We start from the raw sequence: 23607 nt of genomic DNA on the forward strand, positions 1-23607 counted from the left end.
TTCCTTTTTTACATACTTATTGGAAAGTCAAAGGCAGAAAATAAAGCTCTCTGGTACCAATTCATCTCTAACTTTGCAAGCGTGTAACCTTAGAATCAGAGCAGCAACTGCGTTCTCCTTGACTAGAAGGGGGTGTTGATAGGAATAGGGATAATAATCCACAGGACAGATTTGGGTTTCATAAAATTTTTAAACATTTTAAATCAGTTGGTGTTTATGTTTAGCTGAAATCTCTGTTCTCATGATAACCTTTATCAGAACACTTTTGCTTTTTATCAGTCACCTAGAAAATCTACGAGTGCTAATTTCTAGATAGCCAATGCATCCTGTGCAAAGAAATTAATTCAGTAGCTTTAAACTATACCTTTAGGGGCAGCCAATTGGCTCAGTGGTTGGAGCGCAGTGCTATAACACTCAACTTCACTGGTTCGATTCCCACATGGGCCAGTGAGCTACACCCTCTACAACTAGATTGAAAACAACGACTTGACTTGGAGCTGGTGGGTCCTGGAAAAACACACTGTTCCCCAATATTCCCCAGTAAAAATTTAAAAAAAATTTTTACAAAACAAACAAAAATATCCCTATACCTTTAAACATGGCCAGGCACCTCACAGATCACAACTTGCCCTTCAGGACTTCCCGTGTGAATGAGTCAGCCAAACCCACCATATTCCTGGAATATGTTTTAAAATACACCTATTAGGCTGTGGTTTCAGGATTTAGAAGTCTGCACCTTGCTACAATGTGGAAAGCAACAGCCTTCTTTTTCTTGTAGAGTATGTGGAGAAAGGAGTAATGTCACTTATGGAAATGCTAAGGAGTCCTTCTGACACTCGATTTACCATACTGTCGTTAGACAAGGAAGTAATTCATCCTGACAAATCAGATAAAGTACAGCAGGTTCTCAAATCACATCCATTCATTCAATATCATTGTAGCAATTTAACTCTTGTTTATATCAATTAGCCTATGGTAAAATTAGTTTTGTTATTCATCATTTCACTTAAAGTCACAGAAGCTATCGAGGATGTTAAGTGAGGACTTACTTTATACAATACTTAGATCTTCTCCTTGCTCCACTCTTTGAGCTGGTTACCAGCGTACCCAGGCAGCACTGGGCTCTAAAGTTGTTTGCCTAGACTTCCTCTAGGTACCATGAATTATATATATCTTGTTCCTACTGACTGGGTTTAGCACTTCCAAGCTATGGTGAAAGCTTTAGAGAAGGAAGCAGCGAGCGAGAAGCAGCAGCTGGTGGAGACCCACCTGGCTCGAGTGGAAGCGATGCTGAACGACCGCCGCCGAATGGCTCTGGAGAACTACCTGGCCGCCTTGCAGTCTGACCCGCCCCGGGTGAGTCATTTTAAGAGCAGGTCACTGATGAAGTGTCGCCTGCCCTGAAGTACTGTTTGGGTAGAACCAATGTATGACACAGGTCAATAAAATGACATTTTTATGTCAAATTCTGGCAAAGCTAGAGGTAAGGAAAGAGGAAGGAGGAAAAGGTATTAGTTGTAGTATCTGCTTATGTAAGCTTAGCATTATACCTACGCCTACGAATGCCACCTGTGGCATGGAAGTATCTGACACCAAAAAAGCATAACCTCAGGATATTGGTTGGTAGTTATTCAGCTACTGAATTTTTGTGGCAGCCTTAGGTTCAAAGATAAAAATATGCCTTCCATGGACAAAAGCTTTTGAACCACTTCTATTCTAAATAAGATGATGAAGAAAGAGGTAATTTATATAGAAACCTTTTTGTGCTGGTGGTCTCAAAACATTTTTACCCCTTAATTCTAACCTGTCTTGCTTTTGGGGACGAAAAATATTGAAAAGGAAGATATCCTTCTTAGGTAAGCAAGTAAAATCTTTTCTGGGTGACACAGGGACCGCCTAGCTTGTAATTAAGGTGTTGGAGGCTGAGCCAATGACAGAGTACACATTGGAAGAGGACAGTGGGCTAGAGGTTCTGGAAAATACTGTTTGTTAAGGAGCAAGTATAACTTTGGAACTTAGTTTTTGGTACTTTTCTTGGAAAGGTAGCTTCTTGGTACTTGACAAGCTGAAAGCTTTTAAAAGTACGGCTTTCATTCTGGGGCCTCACTGCGCTTTACATTCTTAGTGAATCTTTATAGCTTTGTTTTCCTGCCTGTTTTCACTTCCCTCGTCTTTGGATATAAAACAACTGTTCTTTCTTGCAGCCTCATCGCATCCTCCAGGCCTTGCGGCGTTACGTCCGTGCTGAGAACAAAGATCGCCTGCATACCATCCGTCATTACCAGCATGTGTTGGCTGTCGACCCTGAAAAGGCGGCCCAGATGAAATCCCAGGTACACTAGACATAAGAGGAGAGTGTTTCTAGTGGGGAGAGGCTGCTTTGGCTGACAGTTGGACAGCACTGATAGTTGTGCTTGATATCAGGCCTTAGAAAATGATTTTTGATTTCCACAGACACCCTAGGTACAAGACTTGGTTTCTGCAAAGTTACTATTTTTAAAATATCTTTTCCATACTTTTTATATTAAGTACTTTCTACTTAAAGAGTTTCTGAAAGTTCAGGAATGCATGATTATGTTGAATTGAAGTCTGTTTCTGTCAGTTTACTTCTGATTTAGGGTACCACCAGAATTAATATTTGAAATCTTTTTTTAGCAAATGTATCAAGCAGATCTTAAAAATTGGTTTCTTTTGTTTTGTACATTACAGTTTTTGTTTAAACAGACACTTTTACATTCCTGGGTTTTGTCTTATGCTGGGTCTAGCTTTTCTTTACAGTCATCTACAAAAGTTTGTTTCTGGACCCTCTTTCTAATTCGATATTGCCCATATATTAACTTGAGTTTTAATCTCTTGTATTCATTGAAAATGAACTTGCCTACAAGACTGCAAGCTCTCTTTTTGAATCAGGAAGTCTAATAATTCAGCCTGTTAGTTTTCCTAGAGGGCGTCGTAAGGATATAACTGATCTTACTTTGTTTCCTCCCATATTATAAATACAGCACTGTGCTGATTGTGAGTACCCACCATATGTGGGAGGCACTTGTAAGCGCGGGTACTTGCCCATCATCCCAGGAGCTCCCCTTCCTAGCTTCTTGTCGCATGTGTATTATGATTGGAAGGAAATCTGCCCAACGGGTCTAGGAATAGTGCAGTAAGGTTATTATTGCTCCATTTGTTGAGCAGAAGTTTATGTGCTTCCTGTTCACCTGCCAAACTCTGCACTAGCATCTCATGATAGAAAGTTGAATCAATCCATGTGTACCCTTGAGAAGCAGAATTAATTCACTATAAAGATGAAGAATAACTGGCCTTAAACATACAGACTTCACTTTAGCATTGGGGTGTTGGGAGACATGAAAGAACTCGGGCTCCTACAGGGTGGGAAGAATGTAGAAAGGGGATGGATCTGGGACCACAGTGGGGATATGGTATAGGCCTGGAGCTCAGTGGTTCCCTTTAAGCTGGACGGAGTAGAAGAGAAGGAGAAAAGGCCAAGAATCTCCTAGATTGGCTCCCAGGAAGCTTAGGTGGAACAATGCATGCATCTTGACAGGTTAGGTTTTTCAGGTCTACTTGATTTTTTAAAAATGTAATCATTTTTTCCTTTTTGTGTGTGAAAAACTAGACTACTGTATAGTATTTTACGGGGGGTGGGGTGGGGAGCCTGTCCTGTGTGGTTAAGAGTAGAAGGAAAGGAGAGACCTGATCAGTATATTAAATTAACAAGTAGAGAATGAGTTATCTACAAGCAAGATTATAGTGCTACACTAGGTCACACAAGTAAAACCCTCCTTAGAAAATCTCGGGGCCAGGAGGAACCCAGTTCTATTGTGTGATATTTACTGTCTGCTCTGACCCCTTAATTCTAGTGAAGCGTGGCCTCTGAATTACATTAACCTTTTATCTGTCACCTATTCTGTTATCTGGACTCTACAGAGCCCTGAATACATTCAGCCTGTTACAACGTGCATCTTTGGTTTGGGTGTGAGTGATGTCGTGCTTTTACCTCATGCTGTACAGCTCATGGGTTCACTATGCAGATACTAATGTCCATGATTCCACTGTGTGGTTTGTGTGTCCTCATTGGGTATATGAACCATCCTCTCTCAAATGGCTTCTTAATTCATCTGAAGAAGTACAACAGTGTCAACACATGCTGAGGCTGTGGGTGGTCCATGTTTCCATTTCCATTTGCATTTTTTCTCTGAGGCACTCACTCTTGTGCTTTCCCATCAATTTACTTGATTAAAAGAATGGCAAATACAAAATTAAATTACTTCATCCTTGCTTTTAAAGGTCAGAGAGACATCAATCTACAGTAAAAGCATCTTTCCATTTAACTTTTTCTTTCCATTTTGACCCTTCATGTTAATGGCATCGAGTCCACAGAATTAATCCATTGGTTTAGAGCGCCCTCTGTTGGGAGAGCTCGACAACTCCAAGTGTAACCAGGCAGGACAGTAGCTTAGGGGGAGCTACAATATGCTTCACTGTGCCATTGGGGTGGAAGTTAGCCCAAATCACCTTTCATTTCCACCCTGAAAAACTTTAAAAGTAAGTGACCGGCTTTCATGGTTTTTTTTTTTTTTTTAAGTGAATAACCTTGGAACTTTTCATTTAGAAAAGGTAGTAAGCTATGGAAGACAGGTGGTAGATAAGTCTTCCTTTATCACCCCTTAAAATCAGGTTTATTTATATCTCAGTGCAAATGTTTGAAAGATTAGCTAATTTAGTTAAATAGGAATAAACTAGTTCTCTTCTTCATCATGATAATCATTTTAGTTAATTGCTTTACTAAGCAAAATCCATGAATGTCCCCCAAATCTGTTTTTTAGCCTGTGATTTCATTCTTTTTTTACCCCATCTAATTTGACCAGTGGTAAAAATTGGTCGACTCTTTCCCATTTTCACTCAGAAAAACATTATTGAGTACCTGGCATTGTACAAATTAGGGTTCTTTTTAACTCATTCAGTACAGTTAGTAAGTTCCTCATATGAAAAATCAACAAGTGGCTTGTGAAAATTTTTAAGTTTTCTTTTAACTTGGAGTTCTCTCTGGATAAATTCTAAGGTCACTGAGGGGTATCGCATAGTCTGAACACATTCTTATACGTTAGGGGTCATTAAATATTGTGTGGAGATTAATACATTCCCTCTGACCAGCAGCTTTGCTGGACATTGTAGAGAGCGTACATACCTTTTCAGCTGGCCTTTGCAGAAGTGTGTGTGGATGTCCCTCCTGGCCGGATGTTTGGGTGACAAGGCTTCTCTGCCATACTGTACTTCCAGGTGATGACTCATCTCCACGTGATTGAAGAAAGAAGGAACCAAAGCCTCTCTCTGCTCTACAAAGTACCTTATGTAGCCCAAGAAATCCAAGAGGAAATTGGTGGGTGCGACTGTGTTTGTGTTGAGGTCAGGAGGGACTTCTTGCTGAATCTCGAGAATGACAGCTGTGCTAGATTAGAGAAATGGCACAGGCAATGCCATGAAGCTGGGTGTTAGCACACCATCGTTTCAGAAGTCTGGAATTCCCTGGAGCTTATGTGGCAAGGTCAAGTACTGGCTCTGAGCATTGAGTTTCGTTGACCTTCACTCTGTTACCGGAAGAAAAACCTAGGCTGTGAAATTGCAAGGGACTGGGGGAGTCTCCTGTTACCCTTTCCCTCCTTGGTTGTTGATATATTTCAAGGCAGTTATTTTACACACATTGCAACGTCCTCTTCTAGTCTCTATCATCTTTGTTTATTCAATAAGTATTTATGTGTCTGCTCTGTGTCACAGAGTAAAATGGTGCACATGCAGACAGTATCTCCTGGAGCGCATGTCCTAGTAGGAGAAAAACACAGCAAAACAAATATTACAAGGGGATGAAAGCTGTGTAGGGAGGTGCAACTAGAATGAGATTGTGGAGAATGGCTGGGAGGCCAGGGAGGCTGTCTCAGGAGTAGTAACCTGAGACCACAAGGAGAATAAAATGCTGTTAGCATAGGCATGGCTACTGCAGAGGCCTGGAGTTTAAATCAAGTGGCAGCACATGTGAGTAGGTCAAAGAGGGAGAAATGAGGCCAAAGGAAGTAGGCAGAGGCCAACTTGTTACAAGCAATTTTTAGCAAAATGAAGGAGTTTGTATTTTATTCCAGGATAATGGAAAGCTGTTAAAGGCTTTTAAACTAGTGACTGACTAGATCTGGATTACGCTTTTTAAAAAGAGCGTGAATTAAAGAAAAAATAATTGGTTGCTATGTGGAGAGTTGATTAAAATTGGAAACCACCCAGGAAGCGACTGTAAAAGTCCAGGAGAAGGGTGGTTATGTGCACTAAGATGGTAAAAAAAAAGAAGACAGAGATGGGGTGGTCTTCAGGAAATGGTTCAGAGTAGGGTGAACAGGATATGCTATGGGTCGGATGGGAGAGTAAGGGAAAGAAAAGTATCAAGGATAACACAAAAAAAAGAATGCCCAGGTTTTCATTGTGAGCAATTGAGTGGATGGTGGTGCCAAATTTTACCGAGGTAAAGTGTTCCCTTTACACATGTTAAACAGAAATTATTGTTGGATATGACGTGGAGGTGTAAGGTCGGCTAGTAGATTGATGAGCCATAGGTCGGGCAGTAGGTACACGTAGGTTTGGGAGTCCTATGTGGGTGATATTTAAAACTGTGCCATTAGGTAAATTACTTAACCAGAGTGAATCGATGGAGAAGACAGAGGTGCCCAGGTTGGAGCCCTGGAGTTCCCGGTGCTGGGGTTCTGCAATGCCACAGAATTGGGGAAGCTGTTTCAGGAAGGAGGGAGGCAGCTGTTGAACTTGTTGTGAGCTGGAGAGATGCTCCCCTCAGCAGGTCTCACGTTCTATGATGACATGAATTAGCCTTGTTCACACTGTTAGTCCTATGCCTAGAAACTAGATCTTTCTGGAAACCTGGTTCCCTGCCATGTCTGTCTTTGTCAGATGAGCTACTTCAAGAACAGCGTGCAGACATGGACCAGTTCACGTCCTCTATCTCAGAGACCCCCGTGGATGTCCGGGTGAGCTCTGAAGAGAGTGATGAGATCCCGCCATTCCACCCCTTCCATCCCTTCCCGTCCTTACCTGAGAACGAAGGTGTGTATGATCGACAGTGCAATTTCTTGGCAGTGGGGGTGGAGGGTATGGAGGGAGAAGAACACAGTTAGAAAATGGAGGTCAGATTTTTGAACCTGTGTTGTGTTGGGGAGGCTGTGTTTCTCAGAGAGACAGGCAGAGAAAGGGAGACTCAATTCATTGAGCACCTACTCTGCGTAGACACCATGCTGGGTGCTTTCAGATAGTTGGTTTCAGTAGCACCATGAGGTTAATAATATTTCTCCCATTTTATAGATGGTTTGCTTAAATACCACTGATTTTCCTGGTCCCATCAGCTTCCCCCAGTGTGTGTAATACCTTACATGTGGAAGTCATTTTACAGTTTAAATGGCACTTTCATGTTATATTATGTCATTATCTTTTCATAATAGTCTTGGGAGGTAGGTAATGGAGAGGACAGCGGTGACATGACTCGCTCAAGGTGACACCTCTGGTATATGAGGTGGGGATAAGACGCTGTTTCTCCTCCCAGTCACGCATGCTTTCTTCTATTCCTTTGCTCATTCTTGATGTCGAGAGGGATCTCTCAAAGCTTCTGCACCAGAAACAAACAAGGTGCTGAGACCAGTACCCTGATACCGGGGTGTGGAATTAGATTCTACTTACTTGTCTGCTGCTGTTGCTGCTGATGGCCGTGATGGAAAAAATAGTGGCCACAGCTGTGCCAGCTTTAGCTAACCATTGGTCATGGGTGCTCTCATTTTTAATCCTCAAAATAATTCTCTACTGGAGTATTTCCATTTGGGGGTTCCCAGACAGAAAGAGATGAAGTATCTGCCCACGGTCATGTAGCTTGTAGGTGGAGAGTAAGGATTTGAATCCAAGCTGGTTTGGTCCTGCAGGCCTAGGGAGTTACTCACCTCTGACCAGATAGCCTAGTGCTGGACGAAGGCCTGAGGAAAGCACCAGGTGGGGAGAAGGGGGCATCCAGCTTAGCCTTCAGACCTTACATGTCTTCTCAACTAGTTACCTCAGAAATACCAACTCAGTGCAGTTGACCCTCCAATAATACAACAGAATCTGAGAAAAGAGGTGGATAAACAAAGAGTGTTTATCTGTGTTCCTAAAACCTGCACTTCCGTGAGGGCTGTACAGCGGCCACGCCCACACAGCTTATTTGGGACCGGGACATTTGGACCTGTCAGAACTAGGACTTGTCTCCTTTTCAGAAAATCACAATCGATACTAACTTCTGGTTTTGTTGTTGTCTAATGAAAAGAACTTTGTGGGTTAAACTGAATAATTTGGGAATCTCACAAAATTTCCCCCAAAAGACCCAAGACAGACCTGCTTCTTTCTCTCCCACCTTCCGGTAATTTGCTGTAGTTCTTACCGTTGGTTTGTTTATGGAATATCTCAGGCATGGTTCTTAAGGAAGGATACTTTTTGTTCACATTATGGAGAAATTCTAAGATAGGACATTTGAAAGAAGCCATTTTCTTTCTTAATCTCCTTTTGTGCTATTTTGTTTTTATTGTTTTCCTTTCTGCTAGACACCCAGCCGGAGTTGTACCACCCAATGAAAAAAGGTTGGTTTGTCAGAGATTTTCCCTTAAAGACCGTCATTCCTGTCACTTCCCCAGTGTGTCAGAAGTCTCATGTTCTGTTTCATAACATCACCGATTTTTCCACCTCATTTCTTCAGACACGGCTGTGTGTGGAGCCAGAGTGGCCCTATCTTCAGTGCCTAGAGCCCAGTGTCAGTGGCATTGGTTACACAGTGGCCGTCCTGAGTTTTCCTTCTGGATGTCCAGAGACAACCAGAATAACCAAAATAGATTTTTCATAAATTCTTTCAATCTGGGTAGACTTTTAAAAGTATGTCCAAGTTAAACAGATTGGTTGAAAATTGCTAGTATGTGACCAAATATGCTTAATTTACGGTCAGGTGGAGAGTCATTTTCTTTCACCTCTTGTTTTCTCTGCTCCTCCCACTTACATCTTTTCCCTTTTTAGCTATCCCTTGCCCTTTGTCTGTGCCCAACTGTCTGTTGCCAGTTGTCTCATGTCTCCTGAATTACAGCATTAATCAAAACGTATTAGAAGCTGATGGATGAAACAGGTGGAGACAAATGAACTCTTGCTGTAGTGAATCTCCAATTTTCAGAAAAATGTAACATTATGTAAGCACTGTGCTAAATGTTTTGTATACTTGATCTCATTTAATCCTCTGAACCCACTGTAGTTGGTATTTTTAGCTCTCTTTTATAGATTGAGCAGTTGAAGAAGTCTTACAGATTACAGGATTTGCTTAAAGTCATGAGTTTAAGAGGTGGAGGAACCAAAATTTGAACCCAGTTCCCTCTGTCTTTAAAGCCTATGCTGTTTCTGTTACATAAAATACCAGTTTTGGCTGCTGAATTTCCCCAGGTTGTTGGGTAGTCCACAGTTGCTAAGAGTCACTGAGTTAGTTGAAATGTTTTGTGTTCTTAGTGTGTGTTCTATGAGTCTGCTCCTTTGGCTTTGGCAGATGGATTGTGGATGGACTACTAGGGTTCCCTGGCTGAGAATGTGCTGGTGGTTTGTGCCACAGCTTATTCTCAGAACGTAAGGCTGTGATTTAAATCTTCTAAAAATCGCTTCTATGTAAATACTTTATTTTATTCTGCTAGGATATGCCTCTTCATCAGTGTGTTAACATGCCTCTGAACAGCACATCTTAAGATGCTTTTAGATCGACATAAATTTTCTAGAATGTTAACTGGCTTTTCCCCTCATATGTCAACTGTTATTAGTTGGAATAATTTAAATACTAACTTTTGGTCTTTTAAAGTCAACTTGTTTATGCATTTTGTAAAACCAAAATGGTTTTGGTCAGTGTTTAAGAAACACGTGGGATATACCACCAAAAAAGTATTTGACTAGCTTGGACTGGTAGTAGGACTTTAAATTAGTGGGTTCAGTGCCACATTGTTTTTTAGATAGGATACTGTCCTTATGACCTTTAAAATTTTGAGGAAGAGATCCTAAGAAAAAGTGCTGGACAGAGCTCAGAATTGACGGACAGAGCTCAGAATTAGAGTTGATTAGGTTTGAGCATGAGTATCCTTGCTGAGGCAGCACCGTTCCCCTTTCTCAGATAGTTCAAGGGCAGTGTTGCTGTTTCGTTGTCATTTTGAGACTACAAAAGCCAGTCCTGGTTTAACTTACCCTAGAATTAAATTGTGAAATTATTCTTTAAAATGAAAGCTTTAGGGGAAAAAATGCACCATTTTAGGCTGCGTTCTAATGAGTTACTACTGCATTAGCTGGCCTGCAAGTTCAGCTGCAGTAGTTGTTATGAATTGTCCCATCAAGAACGAGTCTAGTTGTAAGCTGGAAAGCTTCTGTGGCTGGCCCAGTAATATGGTTGCCTGCCTTTGGCAAGTACAGGGACAGCAGTGCTTTGCATATACTCATGCTGGAATGTTCCTCACTTGCAGGTGGTCACCTTACAATGCCGAGTATGCTGTCAGGTTGAGCTATTTATAAAGGTTTTAATCATAGATGTTCATATAGCACTGTATATGTTATTATTAATGAGAAACTCTTAGGATAGCTAGAAATCACATGCTTTGGAGCTGAAAATAAAGAGGGTTGCTCCTCACTTTTCCTCTCTGGGTTTTTTCTGGCTTCAGTCACACTGCACCTTCAGACACTGTCATTTGGAGTGCCACACACAAGTGACGTTGGCTCAGGCCACGTCTGACCTTGGCAAGAAGAGTATTGCTATTCTTGCTCCATTTATAGAAAGGTACCTTCCACCCTGGTGTCAGGATTCCTCCTCTTTGTGGAATGCTTCCTTCCTGTTCATTCACTAATAACCATCAAGGATGTGACTGTATAATCTAGGCCCTGAGAGGATCACAGCCTATTGGAGACACAGGAGATTTTAAATGTTATAACCTGGGATTGTCTCCTAAGAGCAGATACAACTAAAGGACAAATAGGAAGGGTTTAAGGTCAGGGAGGGTATCTCAGGCAGAAAGAATTGCCTGTGGGATAAAATACGATGCTGGAGGCGAACATGCAAATTCATTTCAGGTACAACAGTGGTTCCATTCACCTGAGGGAACCCCAGGTGTTGAAGGAGTGAGTTGTGGGATAATAGGAGGTGCTCGGTAATGTCTCATAGGGTGCTACATGTGTTCCATGTAAAAATGCCTTTGGATTCAGCTTCTGTTTCTCATAATAATAAACATTCTCTTCTAAAGGCTTGTATTTCATCTTTCCAAGTTGGATACAAGTAAGCACTCTCTCTTCATTATTCCCATTGGCCCTCTGAAAAATGCCTGTTTCATTCATCCTTATAGACCATAGTATGTCCTCAAAAATGGGAACCAAGTAGCATATCGAGTCACAAGGGGAGGCATTCAGTGGGGGCTCCCTGCCCTCAGGAGGGTGTTTGCTGCTTCTGTGGTCAGCCCATCCTGGGAAACTCAGCTATGATCTCTCTCCACACAGGCTCTGGAATAGGAGAGCAGGATGGAGGACTGATTGGTGCTGAGGAGAAAGTGATTAACAGTAAGAATAAAGTGGATGAAAATATGGTGAGCCTTTTCTCTCTTCTGCCCTGCCCTGTTTTAATTTTGAGAATAATTAAAGTAAGTGACATTGTTTTAGATTCTTCCCAGTGAGCCACCATGTGTTCATTTTCCATATGATAGAAAATGGGTGGGCTCCAGCTGCTCCCACAGGATTGCTGTATTGTTTAGCATCTGGGTATGAGAAGGAATAAATAATTATATTTCAGTAGCTCATTATTACTATACTGTGGGAAAATGTGGGAAAATACATTTGCAACTGAAGAGATGAATGAACTATCAGAGGCCATTTTCAAGTGAGTAGAGATTTTATAATGAAAATGGAGTAGAGGGCCAGCCCAATGGCTCAGGTGGTTGGAGCGCCGTGCTCCTAAAGCCGAAGTCGCCAGTTTGATTCCCACATGGGCCAGTGAGCTGTGCCCTCTACAGCTAAGATTGTGAACAACGGCTCTCCCTGGAGCTGGGCTGCTGTGAACAGCCAGAGGTTGGCATGAGCTGCCGAGTGCTGCTGTGAGCGGCCGCCTACTAACCACCTTGGGGAGGGAGGGAGCGCAAGGCTCATAATACCAGCATGGGCCAGGGAGCTGTGTCCTACACACTAGACTGAGAAACAACGGCTTGAAGAGGAGTGGTGGCGGGAGGCAGGGGAGAGGTGGAAGAAGGAGGGGGGACAAATGGAGTAGAGCTGGGTTTGGTCCTTATACTGCCTTAGGTTTATACCACTTATTAATTATTCTTCTAGCATTGTCTCTTACTTAAATTTCTGGATTATCCTTCACTGACTTTGATATTTCAACCTAGAAATCTGTCCTGAAATATCTCTCCACAACAGTTTTCTGTGGGAAAAAGGAGGTGAAAGCCCTTAAAGGACCAACTGCTATATAATAGTTTTCCAGTCACACTTGGTCCTTCATGTAGGGGTTTGGTGAGTGGATTTAGATAAATGTGGCAGAACTGATTGATTAGTGTATTTCCATCGGGTATCATCTGCTTCCCTCTACCAAATAGTAAATGGAATAATGTTTATACTACATTTCCCCTTCATCCCAGTTACTGACATTTTCATACTGTTTCAGGTCATTGATGAGACGCTGGATGTTAAGGAAATGATTTTCAATTCTGAGCGAGTTGGAGGCCTTGAGGAAGAACCGGTATGTGTTTAACTCCAGAAACTAATGCCAGGTTTTTATGTCCATCTCAGCTATTTCTCTCTCCTGACATCTCATTCAAGTAGAAAATGGGAGAGATGCCCGGTGTCTTAGGTTATCAAGGGCCCTCATCCCCAGTTTTCCATACTTTTGGAGAAGAAATCTAAAATTAGAATCTCCAAGGAGACTGGAAAAAGTGGGAGTTCTCCCCATGTGGATGGTTACCTGGAAAGCGGGCTCTTGGGGTTCCCGTTGGTTCTAGAGACACACTAAAGAAGCATGGCTCTCACTGAGTTGCTCTCCTCTTGGCTGCCATCTCTTAACGCTGTGCCCATGGTCACTGGGACTGTCACACATCTGCCTTGTTGTTTTAGGAATCCGTGGCGCAGCTGAGGGAGGACTTCAGTCTGAGCAGCAGCGCCCTCATTGGCCTGTTGGTCATTGCGATGGCCATTGCTACGGTCATAGTCATCAGCCTAGTTATGCTGAGGAAGAGACAGTACGGCACCATCAGCCATGGGATCGTGGAGGTGAGTAGCTGAGCCTTTTCCGACTTGGCTCTGAGCTGGCAAGGCTTGCTGCCTGCTGCTGGGAGCTGTGTGGAGTTCAGGTGTCTGTACTTGTTGGGCGCTGCACATCACGTAGACTACTCACTGGATTGTTAGGTCACGGTATGGAAGTCGGCTCCGACTGAAGGATGCTGATCCCATGACAAAGGGCTGTTGCCAACTTTCAGCATTAATTTGGGCTTTGACTGTGAATGTGAGAAAACTAAGAGCATTTTATGCTGCAGAGAATGAAAACTGTTCTCTCCAATTATTTCCTTAGTGTTTCCCTTTTTTAGGTATGTTCGATATTTGAGAATGAAGGACTCTTAATACTCTGTTGTTGTTGACTTGTTTTATAAGGAACAAACCAGGTATATGATAGGTCAGGCAACAGTGGCGATTATGAGTGAATTAAGCCTTAAAAAGATGAACTGGGAATAATACTCTTCTTTTTTAATGGGGAAAAAAGCAACAGAAATTTAGAAAGAGCCACAGCAGGCTGTTTCTGTTTCATCTTTTTTGCTGATTTGTAATTAGATCTGCTTGTCACTCGTATTTTGGTGGGTGGTGGAAACGTCTAGTCTCTTGATTCTAGAAAATGAATCCAATAAGGAATATAACATGCACTGGAAAATTAGTTTAGATGCATATCTTAGTTATTTGGTTTCATCTCCCGCCGGACACAGACCCAGTTGTAGAATTCCAAGAGCTAGAAAAGACCCGATAGAGCCCCCGGCCCACTCCTTGTTTTACAGGGTGCTCGCCTAGGCTGTCCCAGATGGGAGGTAGCAGAACTGGGACTTGCTTGTCACTGTGGTTCTAGGAAATTCAGTTCACTATTTTCTCTGACTTGGACTAAGCTTTTAGGACTCCAGCTTTCAGAAGCATTGCCTCTTGGACCCCTCCTCTTTTCTCTCTTGTCCTCCTGTGTCCTCACCACCAGCTCTTATTTGGTTCACCCAGTGGAAATGGGATGCTGGGCTGGTTTTGGTCCCCAGGGGATTTCACAGCAAACAGCTCAGGTCTTCTGAGTCCTGTGCCATTTTCTTAGGTGCCCCTTAGTCTTTGTTCCTCTAGGTTGACCCAATGCTCTTAGGTGATCCTTAGTCTTTGTTCTTCTAGGTCGACCCAATGCTCACCCCCGAAGAGCGTCACCTGAACAAAATGCAGAACCATGGTTATGAAAACCCGACGTACAAATACCTGGAGCAGATGCAGGTTTAAGTGGGAGAAGGCATGTGGCCCCCCCCATTGGAGTGCAATGGTGCAGGTGGGCCAGAGAAGTCCAGCATTTGGGATCGACTACTGACCAACAATTACTTCCAGAGGATTTCATCTTACATTCAGACCTCCTGGATCATTAAGACTATAAAGTACTACTGTAGAATCACAATTTCCATTCTTTTAAATGGGTGAAAAAAATGTTAATATAACAATATATGATATATAAACCTTAAATGAAATGAGAAAATGATCTATTGCAGATATTTGACTGATGTAGTTTTCTGTTTTTAAATTAATCAGGAATCCCACTTCTATTGTATTGTTTCACACGTGCTCTCTATAGACATGGAAAATGTTGATTTTCAATGATAGACTGTATATGCAGGTGGTTTGTTCCAGTTGCATTGTATAAATCAACTGTTTAAGGCTCATTCACTGTCCTGGTTTTTATTTTTTTTAGAGGTATTCCCTTTTAAAATTAGCTTTCAGAAAGTTGCTGCGAAACTAAATGAAATAGGGAACTGTAAGACCATTGAAGCACATCTGATACCCTCTCCAAATTATTTTAAAGGACCAGTATGTCGGGAGTCTGGTGTTCGACTGCTGGGTACCTTGGTGTCTCCACACAAGTCCCGTCACCAAGGAGGTTAAAAGCATTTGAGTTCCAGCATCTTTAAGCAAGCCTAATGTATACAGAATAGGACATCCACTACTGCTTTCCTTCTAAATCCAGTTCTTCCACAGAAATTAGCCTGTAGTTTGTATATGAACTTCATTGTCCACCGTTTATTTACCGTAGCTTTTTACAGCTCACTTCCCTCCCAAGGAATGTCCGAATGTGCTGTCTTTCCCCTCTTTGGACAATTCCCTCTGAAGGCACTGATTCTTGTCCCTCCCCCTTTGTACCTTGACTACTCTGCCCTCCCTCTCCCGTCACCAGCCTTATCGGTGTTCGCTCAGAGAAGACTGTAGTTACAGGCGGCCAGTGGCCAGGGAGAGACCATGGGAGGTTTGCTTTCTGTGGAAGGAGAATATTCTGAATTACACCTGATATGGTCTGTAGACACCATGGGAAGTGGTGAAGATTTTGTTTCCTTCACACGAGTCTCTGTAATGCTTGTATAGTTGGCATTGATGCTCACAGCTGTTTCTTATTATTCTGAAGGTTCTGGTAACCTGTGGTGTATTTTTTTCTATTTCCTTGTGACTTTTTTTTTTCTTCTCCCCTCCTTTCCCTTATCCATGTCTCTTCCCACTATGCACAGATAAACTTTACCTACAAACTCCTTAATCTGATCTGTGGAGAATGTACAGAATTTAAACACATCAATAAATACTTTAACTTCCACCAAGACTCCTTGTTTTATTGGCCTTGGTTTATTATTCTGTGGTGATGGTTTCAACCCTCCTACGTCCAGGACGATGGGTTGCCAAGCTGCTGGCAGAGGCGGGGATTAGTCTGCTCACACAAGTTGGACTCTTGAGCTTGAATTCCATGAAAGTAACAGGGGAAGTGCTTTCAACCTGAAGGCAGATGTCTGTTAACTCAGAGAAATATTCTTTCATTATGTCTTTAAAGCTTTCCTCCACTGTGTTTTGCATGTTTTCTAAAATTATAATTGGTTAGACCTTGGACCTCCCTGATGGCTTCTTTTTCTTTAGTTTTATTCTGTAATCTGAGTGATTGCTTTTTCTTTACCTTTCAGCATTTCTTGTGAATTTTATAATCATGTTTTTAAATTTTGTGAGGGCTGCTTGCTTTATCTTACTGTTTTTTTAAACATCCCTTTTTTAATGATGGCAAACCCATCTGAGTTTTTACGTTAGAAATTTTAGTTTTCGTCTAATATGTAGTAATAGAAAGAGAACTGACTCTGGGTGGTGTACACACAATGTGAGATATAGATAATGTATTACAGAATTGTACACCTGAAATCTATGTAACTTTACTAACAATTGTCACCCCAATAAACTTTAATTTAAAAAAAAAAGAAAAATTTTAGTTTTCTTCCCTTCTCTACATAACCTGTTTTCCTTTTGAGCTACTGGTTTCATGTAAATGGATAGCGATCATTTGTTTGATCAAACTTAAGAAAGTACAAGGTTAGCTTAAAAAATAAAATAAGAAGGAAAGTCAGCCATGAGTTTTTGTCCAGCAAAATTTAATTTAAGCTACCAATGTTTATTAATGAGACTTTGCTTCTTGATACTGGAAACAATGAGGGGAGCTTGTGGCTGAATTTTCAGAGAAATGTTTGCAGTCTCCGTTTCTGAGTTTCTTAAACAACCTGCCACTAGGAGGCGATGTTTTCTCATTGAAAGGTTTGTTTACCTGTCAGCTGCTTACAGTCACTTCGTTCTAGGGGAGGTTTACACTGGTGACTAAATCTTTAATGTCTGGCTACACGTATAAGTAAAATCGGGTTAATCTCAGAGTCATCACTCTTTAATGTAATGCCAGTTTACATATATGGCGCAATTAATCTTGCACATACATACATATGTGTGTAAATGTACGCGTGTACATGTATGATGTTTCTTCCTAGGATACTGTAATAGGGAGTGCGCATTTTGTGAGCCTCTGGCAAGGAAGCACCTTGGGACAAACCAGTTAAACAGGCTGTTTCTTTGTAATGATTAGCACTTCCCCATCTGCCTCTACCTCCTGCATTGGCCATTCAAGTCGTGGCCAGAGCGGTCATAGAAAAGGTGAAACTTTATTTTTTGAATCCAGTTTCTGCCACTGCTTGGAAGAGTGTAGCCATTGACCCTGTGTAGTATCAGCTGGAAAGGTGTGGATCTAGCATTCATTATCTTATTTTAGTGCCTGCCACCTGCTAGCTGCTTTACAAGCAGTGTCTCATTTAGTTGTCTTAACCTTTATAGCATGGGCATTCTTACTGGACAGAAAGCTGAGGTTTTCCTAGTCTAGCGGAAAGAGATGGAGCAGAGATCCAAACCAGCTGTTATAGTCAGTCCCTTGTTCAGTACATGTCAGTCGTGGAAGACACCACGTCATGGAAGTCACCTCACAAGCTGGTGCCTGTCAACTACTGGGAATTCAGTCTGTTACCGACATTCCTGTTAATGGGCCTGGGAGAAGTTTGGGGCCAGTGAAATTGCTGTGGCTTCTGTTTACACATTCATGACCCAAATGGGCTCAGTACAGAGACATTCAGGGTTAGAGTTGAATGTAATGGCAACCAGGCTCCCATATCTCCCTCACCCCGGGTTGACTCAGATCTGTAGATGTAGTTGCTCTGTAGAGAGAGTTTTTGCATTTTGAAAGAAAATGTCATGGAAATTATGTAAGTCTTGGACTGGCCGGTGGGCCTCGCCCTAGACCAGCTCCATCCCTTCCCCTCATCAGGTATTGAAAGAAACTTACCTCCTGGTTTCTGCCTTGGTGACTCAGCTGTGCCCTCAGGAATGTGGCCCTGCCTACCTAGCTGTCAGTCTCAGATGATGACAGCTCTCAGCTGACTTGGGTGCGAGGTCCTTGTACTACCCTGTCTGCTCACAGTTACAAATTGGCACCGGGTGTCCTGGCAATCTGCTCTGGTTTCAGTTGCTGTGACACTGATATTTTAGGAGACTCAGACTGGGATGTGATGAGTCCCTCAGGTTTTGGGAGCTCCAGGGGTCCACTCTAAAGGAGGCTGCTCTGTTGCGTTCCTTGTTAGAAGTGATGGACACGGACAAAATGGATGGAAGGAACTAGAAGGGCCCTATGGCTTGTCTCATTTCAGTTATAACATGGCCACAAAGTCCCACGCTGTTCAGCATAGAGCCCAAGTCTGGTCATAGAGCCCAAGTCTGGTATGTGCAACAGGTTCTTTTTTCAGGTTCTTTTTTCTGGGACCAAGGATAGTAAGTACTTTTTTAAAAAAAAAAAAAAGATTTTTTTTATTGGGGAAGGGGAACAGGACTTGATTGGGGAACAGTGTGTACTTCCAGGACTTTTTTCCAAGTCAAGTTGTTGTCCTTCAATCTTAGTTGTGGAGGGTGCCGTTCAGCTTCGAGTTGTCCTTTCAGTCTTAGTTGTGGGAGGGCACAGCTCAGCTTCAGGTCCAGTTGCCGTTGCTAGTTGCAGGAGGCACAGCCCTTGAAGGAGTCGAACCGGCAACCTTGTGGTTGAGAGCCCACTTGCCCATGTGGGAATCGAACTGGCAGCCTTTGGAGTTAGGAACATGGAGCTCTAACCGCCTGAGCCACTGGGCCGGCCCGATACTAAATACTTTTAAAACAAGGAGAATGGTATGTTGCTTTGTTACCTACTATGAAAAAAAGGGAAATCGTGTCTGTCCTCTGTGGGTACTTGTATTAAGCAGACCTTAACAGTTACAGACTATTAGTGCATCTGCACTGTGGAGTAGCCCCGTTATCAAGAGAATGGGACAGGAGACATAATCAATACTTCTTTTCCCCCCTAGAATCCTTGAAATGAATGGGGCATGACTTTCTTGAATCTTCTGGAGTTGTCTGGCCAAGTTCACTCAGGTCTGGTTAACTTAAAATAACCTAAAATGGTCTGGTTGAACTTAAAATATTGAGGTCAGTGGCTCTTTCTGATTAGAGCAGCAACCTCCATCAATAAAACATTTTTAATCTGTACCTTATGTGTATAGTTATTTAAAAATTATATATATATACTGTCAAATAGACACTTGGAAAGCATAAAACAATTTTACCCCCAAATTTTAAGGGTACAAAGCCTTTGGGGTCCAATAAAATATTACTAGTTTTAGTACAAGCAAAGAAAGTGCCTCAGCCAGGTGATCAAGGCCGGCACCCATAGTGACAAGTCATGGTGACAGCCAAGTTCCCTTGATATGGTGTGGTGAATATGGCCCTTTAACCTCCGTGTCTTCCTCCCCAATAACACATAACCCCAGGGTCTTATGAGAAAAACATCAGACAAATGCCAAATAGAGGAGCCTCCTACAAAATACCTAACCAGTGTACCTCTAAACTGTCATGATCATCAAAAACAAGGAAAGTTGGAGAAACTGCCACAGTCAAGAGGGTCTTAAAAGAACACACCTAAATACAATGTATTCTGGGACAAAAAGGACATCAGTGAAAACTAAGGAAATCTGAATGAATTTATGGACTTTAGTTGAGGGAGTAAGGGAGGGAAAGCAGTGTTGCTCATTTCCTCCAATGTGAAGTTTTTTCCCCTCCCCCTTCCCTCTTTGGAAGGAGGTCACTATGTGCCACTTATACATACAGAGTGGAGAGTTATGCTCCCCCATAACTTACTATTTTTTAAAAACTGTTGTAACACTTTGAAATAGAGCAGTTAGAAAGTCTGGTTCTAAAGTTTATGTTTCATTATTGTATTTAATGGCTATTAAAGCTGAAAGAGTTCTTGATTGTAGTGATTGTTTAATGGGTGTATATATTCGTCAAACTTGTCACATTGTACACTTCCAATATGTGCAGTTTTATATATCAATTATACCTCAATAAAGGTGTTTAAAAAAAAAAACCAGAAGAGATATCTTGCAAAAACAGGCTGGAATGGAAGAAGCGCCTCATTGGCTGTGCCTATTATAGTACTACATTTCCCATCGTCTTTACCAATTCTACTTCCAAATTTAAATATACAAATAGGTCTTTTAGTTGAGACATCACTTTTGACAGCAAGATTACCCAGAAATGGAAATCTTTCCAGACTTGTTTTAAAATTTCTCCATAGCATGAGTTTCTCTAGAAAAATAGAACAGGTGGGGTTTTTTTTAGCTTGAAAAAAAAAAACAGACCAGTAACATCTTTAAGCTCAACAACTCTTTAAATACTGTCACCAGATGAATCTCCGTGTGGTATAAAATGTTTTCTTGGTCACTTACAATCTTACTAAAAATATTAGAGCTGGCCCGGTGGCCCAGGTAGTTGGAGCGCCATCCTCCTAATGCTTAGGTCGCCGGTTCGATTCCCACATGGGCCAGTGAGCTGCACCCTCTACAACTAAGATTGTGAACAACAGCTCTCCCTGGAACTGGGCTGCCATGAGCAGCCAGAGGTTGGCTGGGCTGCTATGTACTGCCGTGGGCTGCCATGTGCTGCCAGGAGCGGCCGGCGGCCAGTGTGAGCTGCTGTAAGTGGCCGACCAATGACCGGCAACCACCTGCCTCAGCCGGGGGGAGTGCAAGGCTCATAACACCAGCATGGGCCAGGGAGCTGTGTCCTATACAACCAGACTGAGAAACAATGGCTTGAGCTGGAGTGCGGGGGAGGAAAGGAGGAGAAGGGGGAAAAAAATTAAGTGTTCCTAATTCTTGTCAAAATAACTTCATCAAAGACAGTTTTTAGCATTTTGTGCATTTATGGTATCCATGTGAACTAGCCTCAAAATCTTAGCCGGAAATATTTCTTTACTCCAAAGTAGTCAATTCATCAGTATTAAAATTGTCCCAAATTTTTCATAATATATTTTCCATAAAATATGAATAAAATTTAGGAGTCAGCTATCATGTTGTAAATGGGAATTATGAAACTGTAACGCAGGCACTCAGCTCCCGCTCCCCACACAAAAACGCAGAATATGGTGAGGCCAAAAAGGAACAACAACGGGGCCATGGATGGGGGTTCATACCACTATATTCTTGATGGTGGCTGGTCGAGACACAAAAGCAAACATCTACCGTACCCCAACGAGGGGTCTTCCTGCACCCCAGGATCACTGGCAGCCGGGCGAGACACAGGAAGTAGGATCAACATGATCCACAATCCACAATCCTCTTGCTAACTGCACTTGCTAGCTGCAATCCACGCTTGCTAGCTCAGCCACGGCAGTTATATTAGTGGCTAATGGCTAACTGGTTACAGCGGATGGCCATCTGATCACAGCTGATGGCCATCTACTGCCCAAGCCAGCACCTTTCCACGTGAGGTCGAGAGCCTGGAAACTGCTCCCTACACTCCACCCCTCCAGAGTCTCACCTCACACCCTACGCAACCAGCGTCTTTTGCGAGGGGCCCCATGCCAGGAACCCAGCTCACGAGAAAAAGTTTCAGTCCAGTTTAGTGTCCCAGGCGGTGACCCTCAATGTCCAGCCATACAGCCGTTGCCACCTGGAGTGGTGAATTTTCCACAGCAACCCGGGTGCTGAACTAATAATGGGCAGTTCTGTGCTGGTCTGACAAGATGACTGACTCACCACACCAGTAAAAGTACAGGCCCAATCCACTAGCATATTAGCCCATAGGCACCTACTGACGGAAAGAAATAGTCATAGGAACCAACAATGGCAAATCCCTTCCATCTGGGAGGATACATGCTAGCTTTTTGTCCTGGGAAAGGAGGGTCCCTGCCACTGGCACCTTTCCCGGTTTGTGGTACCAGACCTTTATGGCAGTGCTTGGGGTCGCTTGCGTAGTTTCAACATGTAACAGAACAGGGGACCCCATAATAGGCCATAGTGAGAGCACATAGGTTCTCCGCAAAATCGTCCTGGCATCGGGACCTCCGTATACTACAGTCACTTGCGGTGGCCACTCAGCCACCACCCCTGGCGTCACTTGCAAATCATGGGTCGAACCGGCTCCCCATGGGGCTATCAGGCCCAACCATCGACAGTGGGGGCTTTTGACCTGCCAGGGCCAAGTCCGTTGCTGTTGTTCTCCTGCTCTCAAGCATGTGGGTGCTGGCAGCAAAATGTTTCCATTTCTGCCGTAACCTGGCTTTAACAGAGTCTCACTGGTGGTAACTTGTAACTGAATGGGAGATACTGTTCGATGTAGCAGAGCTTCTACTGGTGCGGGCCCTCCCTTCTGTGGTCTCTCATTCAGGACTCTCAGGACGTCCCATACACACGAGGCACAGTACACATCGTGGAAGGGTGTTTTGACACTCGGAGACCTTGCTTCAAAAGGCCATTGTAGCGTTCAGTCATGCCAGCTGCTTATGGATTGTACGGAGTATGAAACAACCATTGCACGTCCATCCTGGCAGCCCAGCGCTGCACTTCTTGCCCCGTAAAATGAGTACCCCTGTCACTTTCAATGACTTGGGGGCGCCCATAGAGGGCGCACAGCCGTGTAAGAGCGACCACTGTATGTCGCTGATCCTCATCAGCCGGACACTGCCAAGCTGTGGCAACAAAGCTTGCTCTATAGCCTCTGTCCAATCCCATGAAGCCCCTTTTTTATCATGTTATACAAGGGCCTTGTTACCTGTGCTAAATGGAGTATAAACACCCGCCAATACCCCAGCAGACCGAAATACGTCTGCAGTTGGGAGACCTTGGTTGGCTGGGGAAATGCTTGTATCTTATCAATAACAGCTTCAGGTATGACCTTTGTCTTACCCGACCACACAACACCCAAAAACTTGACAGATAAGCCAGGGCTTTGGACCTTTCCTCATTCACAGCCCAGCCATGTGACTTCAGGTGGCGGAGAAGAGAGGGAGCTGCTTGCTCTAAATCTGAAAGAGAATCAGATGTTAGTAAAACATCATCAACATAGTGAAACAAGGCCACAGAGGACAGGTGACCCCACTGTGCCAAATCCTGGGCTACAAGCCTGTGGCAGATAGTGGGGCTGTGCAAGTATCCTTGCGGAAGGACTTGAAAAGTCCCCTGCTGCCCGTCCCAAGTAAAAGCAAACTGCTCTTGACACGCGGATGCAATGTCAATGGAGAAAAAAGCATTGGCCAAGTCCACTACATAGTGATACGTTCCCAGGCTGACAGTCAGACGATCCATTAAATCATGTATTGAAGGTACTGCAGCATGCGAGGGTGGTGTCACCTTATTTAACTCCCTACAGCCCACAGTCATTCGCCAGGTCTCGTCTGGCTTCTTGACAGGCCATACTGGGGAGTTAAAGGGACTGTGCGTTGGCCTCACAATATGTGCCTTCTCCAATTCCAATATTGTACGACCAGTCTTCTCCTGCCCTCCTGGCAGGCGGTACTGTCGCACTGTAACCACGTGCCAGGGCTGCGGCAACACTTGAGGAGGGTGGTGAGCATGCCCGCGTGTCACCGCTTTCACCACCCGGATCCAGAGACGGGACTCTCCTACA

General features: G+C 43.2%; 1 protein-coding gene across 4 annotated transcripts in view; it reads left to right on the forward strand.

Moving 5' to 3' along the window:
- The window catches only part of APLP2 (amyloid beta precursor like protein 2), a 77054-nt gene extending 61132 nt beyond the window's left edge, over window positions 1–15922 (forward strand). For 2 of the 4 annotated variants that reach the window (XM_081036876.1, XM_081036878.1), the window contains 9 exons: window positions 1198–1356; window positions 2205–2333; window positions 5293–5392; window positions 6958–7110; window positions 8625–8660; window positions 11575–11660; window positions 12731–12805; window positions 13177–13332; window positions 14473–15922. In XM_081036876.1, the coding sequence (XP_080893002.1) occupies window positions 1198–1356; window positions 2205–2333; window positions 5293–5392; window positions 6958–7110; window positions 8625–8660; window positions 11575–11660; window positions 12731–12805; window positions 13177–13332; window positions 14473–14574 (996 nt within the window). In that variant the 3' untranslated portion in view covers window positions 14575–15922. The remainder of the gene's footprint in view (window positions 1–1197; window positions 1357–2204; window positions 2334–5292; window positions 5393–6957; window positions 7111–8624; window positions 8661–11574; window positions 11661–12730; window positions 12806–13176; window positions 13333–14472) is intronic. The other 2 variants (XM_081036877.1, XM_081036879.1) reach the window with 1 other exon arrangement.
- The last annotated feature ends 7685 nt before the right edge of the window (window positions 15923–23607 follow it).

Source organism: Rhinolophus hipposideros, assembly GCF_964194185.1.
Source record: "Rhinolophus hipposideros genome assembly, chromosome: 24".
Lineage (NCBI taxonomy): Eukaryota > Metazoa > Chordata > Mammalia > Chiroptera > Rhinolophidae > Rhinolophus > Rhinolophus hipposideros.